This window comes from Pteronotus mesoamericanus, unplaced genomic scaffold (assembly GCF_021234165.1).
Source record: "Pteronotus mesoamericanus isolate MK-2021 breed Mesoamerican mustached bat unplaced genomic scaffold, CSHL_Meso_final contig_291, whole genome shotgun sequence".
NCBI classification, from domain to species: Eukaryota; Metazoa; Chordata; class Mammalia; order Chiroptera; family Mormoopidae; genus Pteronotus; species Pteronotus mesoamericanus.
This window is the reverse complement of record NW_026555124.1, coordinates 2811336-2832281: the sequence shown is the minus strand read 5'-3', so window position 1 is coordinate 2832281 and position 20946 is coordinate 2811336. Positions and strand designations below refer to the sequence as shown.

The following is a 20946-nucleotide window of genomic DNA, read 5'->3' as shown; positions in this document are numbered from 1 at the left end:
ACAGCAAGTAGAAGAGTTAAGTTTAACGGGAGCCATTCCCTGATATGGAGTCCAACTTCCTGTGTTAAAAGCAAAGGTCAGAAGAATACAAGAATGTATTAGTCTTGAAGAAAAAAATAGACATCTTCATGTGATTTGAAAATAGCAAGTATAAAAATATTGAACGATCAATCTAATATTAGGTTCACCTAAGAGACTTAATAAAATTCTCTGCATGAAGTCAGAATATCTGGACCATTCCGTATATGGGCTTCTCAGTGAAAAGATCTGTATATGGGATCCTTACATTGATTCACTGAAAACTTCTGAACGCAACCAGAAAGATTTCTGAACAGTTTGTTTAGTATGATACACTTGACATTTAAATCTTGAGATTATGAACCATTAGAAAGTCTGTTCAAAGGTCACCAAATCATGACCTTACAAAAAAACTAACAGATTTATTGTTTTTTCCAGACAAGTTTTATAATACTGAAGCACAGTCAGACTATTTTGGCAATGCTTTCCAATTTTTATGTTGGAAGACATGCATGAATCAAGTGCCCCAAAAGTGAAACAGGGAAAGGTCAGGTTGTTGGTTCTTATTCATAGTTAACAAGTAACATAAACCATCAGAAGATTAGGTTGTATCATTACTGAAAAACCTTCAAAGATGTCACCTTTTCTTATGAAGCTTAGCCAGTAAATAGGGGGTGCAGATGAAGTCCTCATTAGCTCCATGTCTAGAGACTCTGTCTTTAGTGAAAGAAATCAGTGGTCTGGTTTCCACACTGTCAATACCCACTGATGAATTTTTGTATGCTTAAGTCTCAATTCTTTTCAAAACATATTAGTACCAGTTAGTGAAATGATGAGAAACAATTTTTTTACATTCTACCAAGAAGGTAGATACAAAACAAAACAAACTTTGTTCTTTTTCAGGCTTTTTTAAAAATTATTTTAAGCCCTTTGTATTTAAATATAAATTTTTGAATCATTTTGTCAGTTTCTAAAAAGAATCTCTTGGGATTTTGACTGAGATTTCATTGAATCTATAGATCAATTTGGACAGAACTGACAACAATATAGAGTTTTTTAACCCATGAATATGGTACATATCTCATTTAGGTCTTTAGGCCAAAAAAAAAATGCAGAAATTTCACCAAAAAAAAAAAAAAGAATATGTATGAATGACAAATAAGTACATGAAGATATGCTCAACATCGCCAACATCGCTGGTCATTAAGGAAATGCAAATTAATATCATAATAAGCTACCACTACACACCTATTAGAAAGGCTAAAATAAACAAGAATGACCATAACAAACATCAGCAAGCATGCAGAGAAATAAGAACTCTCAAAAACTATTGTTGGAAGTGTAAAATGGCAAAACCACTTTGGGAAACTGTTTAGCAGTTTCTTAAAAAATTAAATATACACCTCCTATACGACCCAGCCATTCCACTCCTAGGTATTTATTGAAGAGAAATGAAAGCATATGGTTCATATAATGATATCCATATAATGTTCACAGCAGTTTGTATGTAATAGCCAAATCTTGAAAACAACCCATTATGTCCATCAACACTAAGTGGACAATATGTGGAAAATATATCCATACAATGGAATACTACTACTCACCATAAAAAGAATGAACTATTATTATATGCTACAACATGAATGAAGCTCTAATTATGCTGAGGAAAGAAACCTCGACAGCGACATGGAAAAAAATGAAACGACCACCAACTTACACCATACACAAAAATAAACTCAAGATGGATAAGACTTAAATATAAGTTGCAACACCATAAAAGACAGGAAAATTTCAGATAGTCCATGTAGCAATATTTTCACTGATATGCCCCCTAGAGCAAGGGACATTAAGGAAAGAATAAACAAATGGGACTTCATCAACTTAAAAAGCATCTGCATGGCTAAAGGAAACATCTGCAAAATGAAAAGGGAACCAACCGTGTAGGAAAATATATTTGCCAAGGACACCTTGGACAAGGGTTTGATCTCCAAAATATATAATTAACTCACATGACTCCACACCAGGAAGACAAACAATCCAATTAAAAAAGTGCAAAGGACCTGAAGACACACTTCTCCGAAGAGAATTACAGAGGGCCCAGAGATATATGAAAGGATGCTCAGCATCACTAGCCATCAGAGAAATGCAAATTAAAACCACAATGAGATACCACTTCACAATGGTCAGAATGGCCATCATAAACAAATCAACAAACAAGTGCTGGTGAGGATGTAGAGAAAAGGGAACCCTAGTACACTGTTGCGGGGAATGCAGACTGGCGCAGCCACTGTGGAAAACAGTATGGAATTTCCTCAAAAAACTAAAAATGGAACTGCCTTTTGACCCTTCAATTCCACTGCTGGGATTATACCCTAAGAATTCCAAAACACCAGCTCAAAAGAACCTGTGCACCCCTATGTTCATAGCAGCGCAATTTATAATAGCCAAGTGCCAGAAACAGCGCAAGTGTCCATCAGTAATGAGTGAATCAAAAAGTTGTGGTACATTTTTACAATGGAATGCTAAGCAGCAGAAAGAAAGAGGGAACTCCTACCTTTCCCGACAGCATGGATGGAACTGGAGAGCATTATGCTAAGTGAAATAAGCCAGGCAATGAAAGACAAACACCATATGATCTCACCTATGAGCAGAACCTAATCAACAAAACAAACAAGCAAGCAAAATAGAACCAGGGACATGAAAATAAAGAACATACTGACAGACAGACAGACAGAAGGGGAAGGGTCAAATCAAGAAACACGTATAAAGGACCTATGGACAAAGCCAAAGTAGGGGAAGATTGAGGGTGGGAGGTGAAGGTGAGTGGGGCAGGGGAAAGTGGTGGTGGGAAAAATGGGGACAAATGTGTTTGAACAATAAAAAATAATAAAAAAATAAAATAAAGAACAAACTGACAGTAAACAGAGGGTTCTGGGAAGGGAATAATGGCAGAAAGGAGAAGGGTGGTCAAGGAACATGTATAAAGGACCCATGGACAAAGACAACAGGGCGGGGGGGCATGGGATTCAATGTGGGAGGTGGGGGTGGGTAGGGCAGGGGAGAGTAATGGGGGAAAATGCTGACAAATGTAATTGAACAACAATAAAATGTGTGTGTGTGTGTGTGTGTGTGTGTGTGTGAGTGTGTGTGTATTTACCAAAAAAAAAAAAAAGTACATAGAATTATATAAAATTTTAGAAAGCAGATCAATAGTTGCCTGGGGATCAGACAAGGGAGAAATGAGGAATTAAAAAGAGAAAGGAGGAAACTTGGGTGTAATAGAAATTTTTATTATCTTGATTGTAGGGATGATTTCACCAGTGTAAACATTTATCAAACTTGCCAAATTATACACTTTAAATATGTTCAGTTTATTATCTATCAATTATACACCAACAAAGCTGTTTAAAAAAACACTCATTCTGATTTCTGGACAATAACAGATCTACGTAGCAGTACTTTCTTTGCAGTAGACTTCTCAACAATTAGAAGCTTTGAAAAATTTAGAAAATGAGAACATTTCTAACAGCAAGGACAAAAGCAGAAGAGTAACTGTTCCTAAACCTACCACTTAGAGAATGAAATTTTATCACTTATAGGTATATAATAGATATATAAAATGTGTACATATCAAAGAATGAAGGAGAAAAGATATATATGGGAATTAAGATGTTAGCTATTCCCCCATAACTGTTATTAAATTATGTTAAACTAGAAAAGCACTTAAGCAGAAAAGTGTGAACACTGCCAATCTCAAAATGTAACGCTTATTATCTTTAAAAGCATTTTGTTACTTTTATAATACCTGAAGTGATATAATAATGTCAGTCACTTAACCAGATCATAGAGTATAATATCTCCATCTTAAGTACTATTATTTCCAGCATTTTAATAATTTTCTCACAGTCCCAAAATGTGATCTTTTGTGCTCTGATGACACTTAAATTAATAGCATAATTTTCTGGTACTTGCAACAGATGCTTTCCATTCTAATTTTTTTTATACTTTCCTATAATACTTGAAGATAAATCCTCTAATAATCATTTTCTTCTTTATCTCTGAGGGATTCAAAAGGCTTCAAAAAAAAGGAGGAAATATCAAGAGATTAAACTTTTTAAGAAATTTAATTTTAATATTAATTGCAATATTTCCAATCAGATATCTTTAAAGAGATAACTCTCTTAAACATTTGGCTCATTTGATCTTATTTGCAAGCTTCACTGATGTTCTCAACTCTTTTTGTAGGTACCACTATAACTAAACCTAGTTAAGCAAATGCTATTTTCTGTCAAGCAATCCATTCGGAACATTTCACCTCTTTGTATACTTAATTTTATTCTGACTATAACAAACCACTAATCGTGTAAAAGTTTTGCCATTATTTTTAAGTCCTGTGAAAAAGTTATTTGCCCACAAGGTGAAATAAAACATATTCACTTTGTCTGAAGCCATTACAGAATGATTGTAGCAACTGTTTAACAAATGATCAAAGAAAGAAATATCTGTCAAGTGTATGTTGAAAATTAGTAAGTTCTATCAATATAACCTGTGAAATTTTCTCCATTTCGTTTTCTCTTATCCAGCAACAATTAATCTAGAACAAACCCTAGTTACTTTGTGCATGGAAGTACACAGCAGCCTCTCAGTCAACTTCCTTCATTCACTATAGTCTTGCCACCCTCATTTAGAACCCTCTATACTGACAGAGTAACCTATTTAAAAAAAACATGTCTTCCTGAAATGTAATCCAGAGAGGTGTTTTTTTTGGGGGGGGCGGCGCGGAAAGCTATGCAGAAAAGTTTTAATACACCTTGGCATCTTAAGAAATCTGAGAAGTCCTAGGTCAAGAAATAGCAAAATTTAAAGCTACAATTTCATAAATTTATTAGATCATAGAGTCCTTTCTTCACCTTACCCTTATAAATAACCCAAACCAAAGCAAACCATACAAACAAAAAAAAAACCACTTTGAGATATGCTATTATAAAACAAAATTCTGACTAGGTCACACTTCTTCCATACAACCCCAACACTGAGGATAAAGCCCAAGCTCAACAGAATTAGCACAGCACACCTGGCCTAACTCCAGCAAAAGCTGCAGTCCACAGAGAACCAAATGATGTGTAATTCATGCATTATCTCCCCCAATTTCATGCCTTCGATCTTTGGCTAACGCTGTTCTCTCCTGAAGTTTCAACTCTCCTCCCAATCATAACTTCTCATTCCTTGAAAGTTACTGAGCTTAAGTAATACAGGTATTTCATCCAGAAATCTTGCTTGACTACATCAGGTTAGATCACATGCCTCTTTTCTAACTTATCAAAACAGCTCATCGTATCACTCAACATATTTTATTGAAATTATCTTTTTTAAATACCTCTCTCCTTACCACTGAGAGTTACTCTTGAAAACTTAACTTAGGGTTTAAAACCCGTCTAATTTACTGTAATATCCTCAGATTCCAGCTCAGTGCTTTATACCTAGTAGATAAAAAAATGTTTACTGTATTTAAATTGTTGCCTACTGAAAACTACTGCTTCTTGCATTTGTTTATGTACTTTCACGAGTTAACTATTAAAAGAAGACCTGACCATGAGGGCTATACAATTTTACCTAATAAGGCACTACAATTAATATATAACTTACCTAATAGATCTTTGTGAGTCAGCTTCCTTACTTATCTTCCTTAAGTTCTATGAATGTCCAAAGAACCCTAAACTTCCCACACTAACACCCACCAAATTACACAAGTGGGTGGGAAAATAAATCAGAGGATTTTTTCTTCTGTCATTTGCTTCTAGTTGGAAATTAGAAACTCCACTCACATTTGGCATATTTATTTAAAATTTCAATGCTTCTCTTTAACTAGAGGCCACTGGTGAAAACTATGAAAATATTAACCTGTTCATCAGAATTCAAATAGACAAAGTAAAAACAACACATTTAAGATTATATGAAAGGACAGTTAAAGCTTCTAGGTAAGTAAGGTAGGTGAATTAAATACAAACATCTAATTTTACTCTCTCTCCAACACTATCACTAGAACTATGTTGCTTGTTGTCCTTTTCCAGTTGATTGACTGATATAAAATACTTTGTGACCTAATTGGGTTTATTTCAAGAATGCAAGATTGGTTTAACATTAAGAAATCAAAAAAATAATTTACATTAACAGATTAAGAACCCACACACCTACTCAGACTCCTTCCCTCCCTCTGAGCTCCAGCAGCAGGGCAGCAGCTTGAGAGGCACCAGTGGTGCTCAGGGAGAACCTGAACTGCCTGGCGCCAGGGCCAGCAGAGGCCATGGTCCCTTTGCTGAGCCCTCCCCCTGCAGAGCCACAAAGCTGGCAGATGGGTATCATATTTGAGACTCCATTGACGGCTAACGCTGTTTGGCCTTGGAGATCCTCAGAGATTCAGCCCTACACCACTTATGGGCCCACCCAAGCTGTTTTACCATATGAATGGCTCATACTGGCTCATGCTTTACAACTTCCTAAATCAAACAAGTAACAGCTGGCCTCAGTGAGCCCCAGGCCTGGGAATCTCCACACCCAGAACAAGTAGCAGCCATCTCAGGTTGCTTTATAGCTCCTGCAGGGTGGCTCCGGGCAAATCACAGGTGGGCCTGACCTTGGCCTGCACCACCCAGGAAACCCCAGGGCCAGTGCACCCAGTGGACCGCTACAGACCACATCAGAGCACCACCACCCTGCCCCTGCACAGCTGATCCTCCACGGAGGGTGGAAGTTGGTGGTCAGTGGTCACAGCCAGTCCTGCAACTAACTGGCCTGGGTAAACCCTCTCAAATCCTTCATCTGCCAACAGCAACCAAGGCTCAACTACAAGAGGAGGGTGTACTCCGCTGACACGAAAGGTGTATCTTGAATACCCAGCTTGGATGATAGGGGAGCCTGTGCCAATGGACCCTACAGGACACCTACTACAGTAGGCTACACTACCAAGCCAGGAAGTCAAAGCAGCTCTACCTAATGCACAGAAACAAACGCAGGGAGGCTGCCTAAACAAGGAGACAAAACATGGCCCAAATGAAAGAACTGATCAAAACTCCAGGAAAAAACTAACTGAAATGGAAATGAGCAATCTATCAGATGCAGAGTTCAAAACACTTGTTATGAGGATGCTCAAAGAACTTAGTGAGGACCCCAGCAGCATAAAAAAGATCATATAGAAACAAAGAATTCACTAATTGAAATAAAGAACAGTTTGCAGGGAAACAGCAGTAGAGTGGAAGAAACCAAGAATCAAATCAATTATTTGGAACATAAGCAAGCAAAAAACAACCAATCAGAACAAGAAGAAAAAAGGATAAAAAAAAAAAAAAGAATAGTGTAAGCAGCCTCTGGGACAACTTTAAACATTCCAACATTCATTTACATCATAGTAGTGCCAGAAGGAGAAGAGAGAAGGAGCAAGAACTTGGAAATCTATTTGAAAAAACAATGAAAGAAAACTGCCCTAATTTGGTGAAGGAAATAGATATGCAAGTCCAGGAAACACAGAGAGTCCCAATCAGGTTGGACCCAAAAAGGACCACACCAAGACACATCATAATTAAAATGCCAAGAGTTAAAGAGAATCATACAAGCAGCAAGAGAAAAGCAGAGAGTTCCCTACAAAGGAGTTCCCTTAAGACTGTCAGCTGATTTCTCAAAAGAAACTTTGCAGACAAAACAGGGCTGGCAAGAAGTAGTCAAAGTGATGAAGAGCAAGGACCTCCATTCAAGATTACTCTATCCAGCAAAGCTATCGTTTAGAATGGAAGGTCAGACAAAGTGCTTCCCAGACAAAGTAAAGCTAAAGGAATTCATCATCATCAAGCCATTATTACATGAATGTTAAAGCCAAAGAACTCACATACACAACTCATGGACATGAACTAAGGCGGCGGGGGGATTGCTAGAGGGAAGAGGAGTACAGGGCGGAGGGGGGCAAAGGGAAAAAAATTGGGACAATTCTAACAGCATAATCAATAAAGTATACTTTAAAAATGTTTTTGGAAAAAAAGGGCATTTAATAGGTTACTAAGTCCAATAAGTCACATTGTTTTTTTTTCTACCATATCATGTATCTCCATAATGAATGAAATTTGTTTCGATCGCTGCTATGTCTTTTTATCATTATTTTGACAACAATAAGATTATTAAGAAAACAAAAGCATATTTAATTAACCAACTTAAGAGTGAACAAAAACCCAGTACTATGAGTTCTCCAGCAAAGAGAGCAAAGAGAACAATAGTAAGAAAGATAATCCAGTAGGTCAGAAAAGAGCTTCCACAGGATTCTTACAGTGGATATTGAGTGGTTCCCCCTGCCCCTTGTTGTTTAAAACCAAATTTATTCTTCTTAACATCTCTCTGAAAAAGTTCATTATTCCATATAAATATGAACTCAGGTAAATGGCAGTCATGTGACTTGTCTGAAGTTATACATTTAAGTGAATGGTTGAACTGTAAACAGAACCTAGGATACCCAACTGCTAGTCTGCTCCTCTAACTAATGGATCATGCTCCCTGCTATATAATAGGATTGTTTCCTTTAATTACAAATGTCTTCATTCACCATCAGGTAATCAGCCAGAGGCTTTATCATTAGTTTTGCTCTTCTTGCATTCATGGCATTATTCCAAGAATATGAGATTTCCATGTCAAAAATATAATAAAGACTACTGCTTACTGTATCATAGCAAATCTGAAAATTCCAATCACCCTGGCAAGAATACTTCACCAAGCCTGCATTTAATGGCACGTTTATAGGTAACTAAAATTTTAACAAGCATTTTGGGTTGGTCAGCAACCTGGAGAAAATGAATTTTGTTTCTTATAGAATCACTAATATCAGTGCACTTAAAATCTTACATTAGAGAATTCTACCTTCTCATTAATCAACAATGCTCACACATATGACCTGTATGTAAAAGTCCAAAAGACGGCAGACTGTTAAAGATACATTTTGGAGTATTATGTTAGAAGGTAGAGTAAGATAAAAATCACGGTGCACTCTCACATTATTTACTACAGTCTGTAAAGGAAAATTTAATGGAATAAACAAAGTAAATATCTGAAAAAAGGTGTGCAGTCACTTGTCTTTGAGAAGCACTTTGTGTTTCTTTGGCACACATCACAGCAGCAGTAGTAGCAGCAGCCTTGCCCTTGGTGCTGATTTCTTACTACTCTAAATGTCTCCTCTGAGCCAGAATACACTGGCTGTTGCTGATCATGCTGTGAGACACCTGCACTGGCTACTAGGCTTGTCATGACGCACAAAACCCTACCATCTTCAGCTTGACATTGTGCAAGTTATAATTATTCATCCAAATGAATATGTCAGAGCAGCAGCAGCAGACCTCTCATCAGAGCAAAAGAAAAATACATCAAAACATTATCAACCCAGCAGGAAGACAGGGACCATAAGGAAAATTACCCATTTTTAATATGGATGCCACAAAACCATGTCTATTATTTTACAAAAAGAAAGGAAAATAAAGATCTTCCAAATTTAAAGTTCAGAAACACTGAATCCAGAGATAACGTGTACAAAAGCAGACAAGGAATTTTTTAAAATTAAGAATCTGGAACCTACTAACAGTCTCGTAAATATAAGTTTGCTATTGGACTAAAATAGTAACATTTATTTTGCTTAAGAACAACAGTTTAGAAATTGTTTAAAAAAAAAACCCTACCATAAGCAGAATTCTTTCCAAAAAGTCAATGAAAAAAGGTCAAAAACAGCACAGAAGTCTGATATTACTTCTTGCTTTCAAAACACATTACCAACACTTTTGTCATGTCTAAAGACTCAAGAGTTCATAGCCCTGGTAACATCATCAAAATACTTACAATGCACAGCTAGACTTTAAAAGAATAGGTAAATATTATATTTTGAAAATGTTCTAATATTTAATGGCATGTGAAAAGAAAAATTGAAATCATCCCTGATCTCCACAAATGAAGATGGCACATCCAAATTTTGTACTTTGCCTTATACAAAACAGGCAAATTCTTATCTCATACTTAAATACTTATTTAAATATTTTAAAAGTATAACTTTTAAAACTATAGAATATATTCTCAGAACAAGATATGCAAGATTTTTCCATTCGAGACAAAAAAAAAAAGTCAAAATCACAAGCAAGAAACTGAAAAATGGGACCACACTGAAAGTTAAACTTCTGATTGACAAACTATTTCATATCCAAAGTTAAAAGACATGCCACAGGGAGAAGAGACTTGCATCCCAAAATAATCAACAAAGAATTATCCAAAATATAGAAGGAATGCTTATAATAGAGAAAAAATTAAGGTAAGGCTAAAATCAGACTAAGACTTGGAAGGGATTTCGGAAAGCAGGAATTATATTATGCATTGCTGGATACGAGTATAAACTTAAACAACCAATTTTGGAAGGCAATTGGCAATGTTTAGTTATCTCAAAGAGGTGTATTTACCTGCAATCCTGCATTTTTCACTTCTAGGCATAACACACACTAAGAGTCTCACATGTACAAAAAAACATGTTAGGGTGTTCACTGCAGCAAGAAATTTAGGAAGAAAATTGTGAACAACCACATCAGTAGGGCAACATATAAATTAACTGGTAGGTTCATATAATGGAATGATATAAAGCATTTAAAATAAATGTACTAAACATGCATGGATCATTTGAAAATCTCAGAAAAAGTCAGACTGTAATGCCATAAAGAATATGGCATTAACAAACATAGAAAAAATAAGCAAAGATAGCACACACATCAATTTCAGGGAAGTGGTTTTCTCTAGAATGACAGAGAAGGAAATAAAGAGGAAAGGAGAGAGGGAAAAGAGGGGCAAATCTTAGTTATTCCAAAAACGTTTTATTCCCGAGAGAGAGAAAGAAATAGGGAGAGATATACCTGAAGCAAATGTGATAAGATATTAACATCTGTCAAATTTGAGTTGTGGATAAAAAGGTGTCCAAATTTTTATTTGTACTTTGCTAATGTTTTAGTATATCCTGTAACTTAAAAAACAATTTGTTACATTCCAATTACTACTAATTAATTCTATTTCCTTGAAGCTAGTACAAAACAGAAAACTTGTATGGCCCAATTAAATCTAAAACTTGAATCTGAATTAGTATGATAAACACGCCATACTTACATGGGTAGTTAGTGTTAAGCAGGGATGCAAAATTATTTTAAAATTTCTTTAAAGATTTTTCAGTGTAGTAGAATCACAAGCTAAGTTTGCTAAATGGCATTTTTCTGTGGAGATGCAAATGTTTTTTCACAGATTCAAGTCTGGGGGAAACTTGTATAGTTATCTACATGAAGAAAACTAAGAAACACCAAAAAATATTCTTCAACCTTGGGTTTAGATAAATAATAAAGTGTAACTTAGGGATATCGTATCTGGAAAGAATAATACAATCTAAGTGCAATTGTTATCTCATGATCTCACATAAAACAAAGATAAAGCTTATAGAGCCAAATAGACAATGCAAATAGACAAAAATACAAGAAAGGTATACAATTGATATATAATTCTAATTCTTTTTTAAGAAGTCAACATAGTATCTCATATATATATTTGTAACATATAACAAAATACCAAAAGCAAATCCATGGTTTTTCCTTTACTTTGTTCTTTTTTCTCAATTTCTATGGAAAGGAGGAAGACTTTGTTATTTTTAAAGAATAAAATGAGAAAAATAATTTTTGAATATATATGTATGACTAAAATGACACTGAACCTTCATAAGACTATTTAAATCCTGTTAGACTTTTTTTTTTAAACTAACTTCACATATAGGACAATTACTTTATGTATTTGTAATATAAAATGTAAGCATACATTTTCACTTGAACCTATGAAATTTTGATAACAAAACAATAGGTAACTTCTGTTTAGAAAGTATTTGTAAAATGTCACTAGCAGTTTTTTTTCCTCTGCACAAGTACAGAAATGTTCTCAATTGCATTAAAGTGACACGATTTACCAGTGAAAGGATCGTGCCCATCACCACTAGATCACCCTTTGCACCTAACTGCTACTATTCTGCCAGATCTTTAGAAATCACACATGTAATGTTGATGATGGCATTACCAATAATCATACCACCTTATAACTGTATATGTTACAGTTTACAATGCGCTTCTAAATACATGATCTTGTTAGGTATCATGTATTGAGAAATCCAATTCACAGGAGTAGGAGAAAGAATCTCCTATGTTCTTTATTCAAAGTATGAATGCTTCAAAGCACATACAAAAAGAAACTAGCCTAAGTTCAAGGATGAATGAAGGAGAAACACTTTAACACAATAAAATCTGATTTGAAATGACAAGGTTTATTATATCTTTAGTCATAATTGATCCTCCTTTGAAAAAGATCCTCTGATATTACGTCATCAATGTTAAAAGTTTTAGCAATCTGAAAAATTTCACCCAATTTTCCACTTTCTGCTTACTGCTTTATAAGGAGTCCTTTCAAATTTAAATTTAAAGCAAAATTTCTGTCAGGAAAGCTGCTTCATGTTTATCTTAACTGAAGCATAAAGATCTAAAGGCTAGAAGGTGTGTTTACATGTGTGCACATGTGCGTGCATGTGTGTGCAAAGAGAAAAATGAACATTAATTATGAGGAAATGTGAAAGAGGCACTCTAGAAGTACTGTTTATAAACAAATGCTTAAAGAAAAGTTTAAAAAAATCACTTTATAACTATAATGGCCACTTACAATAAATAGAATATGTTCTTTTAGCTACTTAAAATAAATTTATGATTGTACCTGTGGTGTACAGGAGACAGAAAATGAAACAGGAAAATCCACAATACAATCGGGTGATTCTGCAGGGTACTATGAAAAAGCATAAAATTTGGTTATTTTTGTTTCTGACAATTTCACATGAGGTATTTTATAAAGACTGAGTATATTAGTAAAAGTATTATAAATGCAAATTTATTACATATAAATATTTTGATTCTACCGTTAAAGAGATGTCAAGAAATGATTAATAGTCAAGTTATGCTCAGGAGGTACAAAGTTCGGTGATTTGGCAGTAACAATGTAATCAGTTTTGAGCAAAGAGGAATGAATTAAGTCAGGGTTAGGTCAGCTGCTAATGTGATTTGAGGGGTAAACTACACTGGACTTCAGTTTCTTATCTTTAAAATAAGAGATCAAACTAATTGGCATTAGTTTCCTTTTAGTCTAAAATTTAATCTCAAGTAGGCTCAGTTACTATTTAAAGAGGCAGTATCACAATCAAGAAATGTACAAAAATACAATTATCAATTATACAAAGTATTTTCCACAATTAAGTAATTACTTTTAGTAAGAAGATAAAAAAAAGAAACAATAAGATGCCCTCTGGCTTATTAAGGAAAAACAAAAGTAATAGTTTCAAGCCAGAAAAAGATTTTCATAGTTAATAGAAAATTAATTTTTCAACAGTTTTAGACAAAAAAAAACTGTCCCTAGGACAAATCAGGTTTCTAAGTTAACAAAGATAAAACATAGTTTTTCTTAAAATCATTTTTGTTACTAGAGAATGGTACTACATGATATCTCTTAAATGCAAGTCTGGATTTTTCAGTCACATGTAATTTTTTTAAAAACTCATTTATTTCCATTAAAAAGCTAAATTTATCCCAATACTAAAAAAAGCTTAGTTTTAGGAAAATTTTCTCTCATTTGACAGAATGGTTAAAATAAGTTTTAGATTCAATTTTTCACCTTATTTTTCCCTACTTTGTTGAATAAAGCAAAAAGGGACAAAAATTATCTCCATAGAATTTGAAAAATATCAGTCCACTGAAGTCAATGCTCTAAAATGAATTAACATTCAGTTACAATAATCTGTTGGCTGAAAGCAAACTTATAGACTCTGACTAATAGTATCTGGTTATGTAGAACTGATAACACAAAGGCAAGTATATAGGAAACCATATAAAAATATAACAATGCTCTAATTTGGAAAAAAGAAAATGGAGAAAGGCCAGGCTGAAATTAAGGAGGGAGCTCTATTTCAGACAATTAAAATAGCCAATGATGTATTTAAGAGTGTAACTGCTGTAATCACTGGAAAACAATTTCTATGCTATTTTTATAAGTCGTGTGATTATCTCAAAGTGAATGCAGGCAGAGACTTTGGCTTTCTCTGGTTTTCAGCTCTGCTAATTAATTTGTGTGATCTTGAACAAGTCACAGAACTTGTTTTATAAGTAAAAATGATGAAATTCAATTAAAAGTGTTATAAAATCCCTTTTCCCTCTAAAATGTTAAGATTTCATAAAGCTAATAATGCACACATGAAACCTCCATGGGTCAAAAACGGAATATTTATTTTGCTTTGACTTACTGCTATTTATCTCCCGCTGATTTTAACAATAAACAATATCAACTCTCTAACTTAAATCATCAATCTGATTAAGAGTATGAAGTTAATGAAATGTTTACTGTAGTTAGAGTAGCTAAACTAAGGGAAGTACCTATGACTTTGGAAGTCATTAAGCACATACAACTCATTATCTTAAGTATATGGTCTTATATTTCAGTAGGACTCAGTACACTATTTGGTATGTGTGTACTGTCATAGAAAGAGATCTAATAAATAGTTGGACAAAAAAGCAGGTTATAATAAATATGATCCCACATACAAAAATGTGAGATAGTTTTAAGATGAATATATTTTAAATATATTTTATGTACAATTATGTAAACATACAAACATAAATTAGACTGATCTATATGTAGGTGGCTTTATTGTATATCTGTTATAAGGTAAATGTATATAGTATGTGTTAATTATATTCACATTTAAGATCAATTTTATTTATACAATAAATTTTATATAACTTCATAGAATCTATATATAACTGCATATAACTGCATAGAATCTAAAAAAGAAGCACAAATTTATATATGTATGGGTAATTTAACATGAATTATGAAGTAGTAGCCTAGATATTCATTTTAAGAATCATTTGTATTGCAGTACTAACTACAACATAACTAAAATAATATTGTAAAATAAGTAACAAAATGCAGATAGTTTTCAGTAAGAAGTATAGGTATATATAAAACCACCACAGACTATCAAAAGTTTCACTTTAGAAATATAATTAACAACAATAAAAGCACCACATAAAAGAATATTAATTGAAAAATAAGTATTGTAATTATTTTTAATTAACATATACTTTTTATAATCTTCAACTAATTCGGTCAAATCAATAATTACAAAATAATACAATTATAAAATGATAAAAGTATATTTTTTGTCACATGCAATATATTTAGGCTCTATAGTACATAGTTCTAAGAAAAATTTTAACCCAAACTGTTCTGTGATTGGACCATCTAAGAGGTAAGGCAAGTGAATACGTACAAACCGTGGATTACAAAAACGGCCATCAGAGACAGAGTGCCCAGCCCCTGGTGCACATTTGGCCTTTGTTTTCCAAGTAGTTCTGATCTTGGCCAAAGCTGAGGAATGCCTAGGCTACATCTTTTTCAAGGAAAGATAATAATTCCATCCCACAGTTCAGGATATATTGTAAGTACTGCATAAAAATGCACTTACAAAAACAACAAAATTTAACTATGTTCCTCATCATATTTCTTTTTAGTTTATATAATTATTTGTAATAGGGGGCATCTAGTCACAATTAATATTTTTTTCTTTACGGATTTTTGGAGACAGCAAGGAAAGGAGCAGAATTGGAAGTATCTATTCCAGAATAAAAATACTAAAATGAATGGATTTCTTTATAATATATCAAAAAAAAGTTTGTGTATTTACAAAATCAGCCTGCTTTAAGGCTTGTTAAAAAAAAAATCAACTTGATCCTTTAAAATTTAGTTGGATTAAGATTTTGCATTATACACTCTTAACACAGTTTCAGCTATCACCACTTTTAACTGACAATCCCAGACCCAAATACTGCTAGAAAAAAAATTATCACATCTGAAAGAGTACTTGGGTCTGTCTCTATGAAAACTGAACTAAATGGACAATTAAAGACTCTGGTAAATCATACCAAAATAAGATTCATTTCGTTCTACTCTGTAATACAGAGTAGAAAAAAAAACATTATTTTCTTCTTAATTCCTTCCCAACTCAAATAAAGCCTTCTCTTCTCTTCTGCCATGGCATCTAAGATAGTGCTTCAGATATCGATACTGCAAAAACACTTGAAAATGTTCTCCAGAGAAATATTAAAAGTGTCTCTTTATCTACCTTGTGAAGACATTAAGAGAAGCACACAGACTAGTAGCTACATCTTGCTCTCAATACTACCAATAACATCATTAACTGGAATTAATAATAACATTTTGCAGATACAGATACAGGCAGTGTAGACTTAAAGCATTATCTGTTCAGTAAGTAGGCATGCTTGCAAAAATTAGGCTATTAAGAAAAAGAAAACAGAATCAAGGCAGGATGTATTTAAAATCTTTCATTTTGGTTTTCACAGTGGCAAAGCAACTTTTATCAATGTACAAATTATAAACAAATAGAGCTTTGAAAGAAGTGACAGAACCCTTGCCACTGGCAGTATGTGACCTTTGGAAGGATAAAGGCAGCCTTCTCCCTGGTCTTTACAAAAGCACACCTTTATAAATTAAAAGGGAAAATATTTTTTTCTTTAGTTTAACCAAAATATCCATGTAACTTCTTTTACAAATAAGATTTCTGGCCCACTAATTTTTTTAAGACATCACATGAGTCTTAAAATTATACCTAAACATTCTGTGTGCAAGAAAAAGAGAATAATTCCTCAACTTGTCTGATATAGAGTCCCTATAAGATATCAACTTTTCTCTGTCACCCAGTACAGCTTTATGTATTAATTCTCTCTCCTGGAAAGCTTAAATGCCAGGCACATTTTTTAAAAGGACAAACACAATTGATCTTTTCATCACTACAATCTTCTGAAATAGAGTTGATTGATGACTCCTGGGAATAAAAAAAAAAAAAAAAGATGTCCTGGTTTCTCAAATTCTAATGTTTTCCCAGTGACTACTAAATAAGTGATTAATATGCTGAACTTGCTTATTCTACTTATTTCTCAAAATTCACAATCTAGAACTAAAAAATAAAGATGAAATAGCTATGTTTTGTGCCAATAAATTAATGAGTAGCTATAGATCACTAGCCTATAATATAGGGCTCTATATGTAGAGGCATAACCTTGGCAAATTCTGAAAATAACAGAAGTATAAAAAATTCAGTTAAAACAAACGAATAACAAAAAATATGTGTGTGTGTTTGTTCTAAGGGTCGGGACTGGGTCAGAAATAAGAACTATAAAGGTAATTAGTTCATAATAAGATTTGAAGACAAAAGACCTTCAGTAAAACTTTTCTTGGGATAGTGGAAACTCCCAACTCTTTCTATATTGGATGTTACAAAAAAAACATTTTGGTACTTTGAGGCTGCTGGATCCTATTGCAATATTTCTTTTTTATGAAGTCTATATTTTAATCAAATTTGAACTAAAATAGTGACATGAAATTATATCTAGGCTTTTGGAAACCTGGTGAATTTTCTGTGAGGCTTTTCAAAATAAAATTTTGTAAGTACCATATGTGTATTTTTTAGAAGCAGCTAGCATTTCTTTACATTGAAAACATTCATAGCAGTCATTTTACCAAGTATTTCCTGACCACAACAACAGTTTAATGAAGCACATACCTTTGCCTTCAACTTGAGAGTGATTAGATGCTCTCTACCAGAAGCATCTTCAGCTCTTAACTTGATGGTACTGAAGCAAGAATCCACAGATACAAGTCTGGTGAGTGGAAGAGAATAAAAAACGATCACCCTGGGGAGGGCAAGCCTGGGGAAGGGGGGAGGCAGCAGTGAAGGATGGCACGATTCAAAATAAAAATATTTGCTATATTCCTATTAATCCATTACAAATATTAATCAGAGGGATTTCTGCATGCCAGCCCTTTATGCTGCTATATAGATTTACTGCCGTTAATACACCAGCCTAGTGCTTAATGCAGTCATAGATCTCTGGATTATTTACAATGTGTGTCAAGGCTCATGCTGTGGTCAGTGAGCACTATGTTTCGGTTTTCCATCACTGGAACCTTTGGCACACACAGCATGTTCCTGTCAGCCTCTACTTATGTACACATTAAACTTCCTGTCAAACTCTCTGATCCATTTCTGTAGTTTCATACAGTATGAGACTTTTATGCTTCCTTTATTTGTTTTCTCCTCGATGAACTTTTCCTTTATTATCAATAATGTTACTTATAAAAATCTGGCTGATATTACTTCATATACTCAAATTGATCCTCCAAGGAAAATGCTGTATAAGCACAGGTACAGCTTGGTCTCCTAACAATAAATTTTCTTTTTGTGCGATATATAGCTTCTGACACTTAACCTGGGCATGTATTCAAGATGACTAATATTTTAAACATCTAGCACAAGCACAGTTGTTTTGGCTTTAAGTTGCTCTAAATGCATGAATTTTCTATAATGGAAACCAATACCCTTTGAAATATATCATTCTGTAAAACTATGGTCCCTTGAGTAGCATAAGCTACTGCCAAAAATGTTCAAATTTAGTAGTACATTTACTAGTGAACTGGGCATGTGGATATTTTTTGACATTTTTACAATACTATTCTCTTGTAAAGATAAAAAGTAGCCTAAGAGTATTGTGCAACTTATCACCCACACTGATGGTAAGACCCATTAGAGTTCAGAACTAACATTAGCCTCCTAACCCAGGAAACATTTTTTTAACATCACTATAAGCTGTTTAGTCACTGGCCAGATATAATGGTAAAAGTGGGTCAATTTCAAAAAATATGCTGGGCAACAAAGGTGTGGAATACTTTGTAATGAAAAATAGATCTAAATTTAAAAGGCGCATGTCTTCAACAACAGACTAAAGATAAAGCAATTTTTATTAACAGAAGGAATGTTTATCATAATCTGTAAAATGTCTAGGGTCTTAGAAAACAAATAAAAGTAAAATTATTCTAGAAAAATGTTTATTTACATTAAAATATCAATGGTTTTATATACAAATGTTTAATTATTTCTTTCTTTCACCTATATCTATAAACATCTCAAATTCCTCTCCCTCCAAAAATTTAGAACGTAAGATTCTATCACATGTTTTATCTATACAATTCCAAAAGTTAGATACATGGGCACCTAACTCTGAAAATATCAACACTTCAGGTTCAAGATGCTGATATAAGCATATGCATATGCTTCTATCTACTCACTAAAAAAAGATTAAAAGGTGTATATAAACCCACAGTTACATAAGGAACAAGAAGGAAAGAGCATTAACTAAAGCAAATTTTCAACAAATTTGATTAAAATAAAAAGTCATTTACAGAACACTGGCTGACAAAACACATTAGAAGACAGGAAAAAAAGGGTTCCAGAAGTGAGATAACTGGTAAAAAAAAAGGAAAGAAAAAGAAAGTAAGTCTATAGAATAGATGGTATGACATATATGGGGAGAAATTAAGGGAATGTTTAAAAAGTATATAAGAAATCAAAAGACAAAAGGAAGTTTTAAACTAAATTATAAACAATGAAGCTGTGTTAAATACTATAATTGCTCTACCATAAACTTTCCAATGCAAAATAGTTTTATAGGCACAAAAAAAATCAAACCACTTACTAACCACAATTTCAAAAATCCAGCAATAGCCAAAGCTAAAAGAATTATAGTTACAGGAACTAATGTAAATATATTTGACTACTTTAATTTAAAAGAAAGAGATCACAAAAATTGAGAGGTATAAAGGGGAAAGAGATGAGGAGAAAAGATTAGGAACACTAAAATTTGTAATTGCTAATTGGAGAGTAAAAGATACATACCATTAATTGAATGGTCATGAAAGAAGTTTAAGAAATATTAACCATAATAGAAGAATAAAAGAACAATAAAGAAGGGAGAGAGGTGGTACTACAGGAGCTACATCCCTTCTAATTATAATAATCAGTAAGTAATTCCTAAAACTGATAAATCAAGCAATATTGAATATAGGCATTTATTTGAAAATTGTAATCATGACTATTTCAGAGTGTTTGTCTCAAAGAATAATATTGGCGATAAGAAAAAATGTGGGAAACAATGTGGGAAAATGCTTTTCTTTATAAGCCTTAAGTAGATTATAACCATGATGAATATATACAAAGAGAACACAAGAAGGGTGAGGGAAAAAAAGAAACAACGAAATCACCAACTAGTACTTCCCATTGCTTCTCCTCATCCAAATGTTCAAATCATTATTGAACATCTATAAAACTGGACAGAAATAAACACAAGTTCTAGTCTTTTGTTTCCAATCACACAAGCAAGATTATCACCCTTCCACAAAGTTTAAGACATGGAGATAATACACTAGAGAAAATGTCATGCCCAAAATGTGTCCCTACAGTCAAAATGGTAAAATTAATTTTGTTAAACTTTTAAGAAGTCAAATAAAACAGTAAAAGACATTTATACTTTCATGTTAATCTCAACCTAGTCATTTAAAATTAAACATTTTCTTCATCTTGATTTCTGCCTACTTTGTTTCAGGGACAAGGAGAAATCTTATTATGATTATTAATACCTTGAGTACATGTAACTTAGACTTCTATATGTCATCTAGTATTTATTCTCACCTTCTTCTTCTTGATAATAGAACCCCTATCTCCCTAGCATCCTCAGCTACACCAGGTTTTCGCAGGATACACTTCCATCCAGCCAGCAACCCTTCCTAGTTGCCCTTGGGTATCAGCATATTACTAAATTCTGGCCAATGGACTGCAAACAAAAGTGATTGGTATGTGCATCTTTTGGATCACTTATTAACAAAACTGTGCCTTCTCCTCTCCAGCGCCCCTCTCACTCCCCCTTCCTTTTGACTAGATCTGAGACAGGCCAATAA

General features: G+C 33.6%; 1 protein-coding gene across 1 annotated transcript in view; it reads right to left on the bottom strand.

Moving 5' to 3' along the window:
• FANCL (FA complementation group L) overlaps positions 1-20946 on the bottom strand; it is a 53281-nt gene that overhangs the window by 10695 nt on the left and 21640 nt on the right. Inside the window, exons 6-7 of the mRNA XM_054575418.1 lie at positions 17720-17816; positions 12808-12876 (exon numbers count right to left, since the gene is read on the bottom strand). Of these exons, the coding sequence (XP_054431393.1) occupies positions 12808-12876; positions 17720-17816 (166 nt within the window). The remainder of the gene's footprint in view (positions 1-12807; positions 12877-17719; positions 17817-20946) is intronic.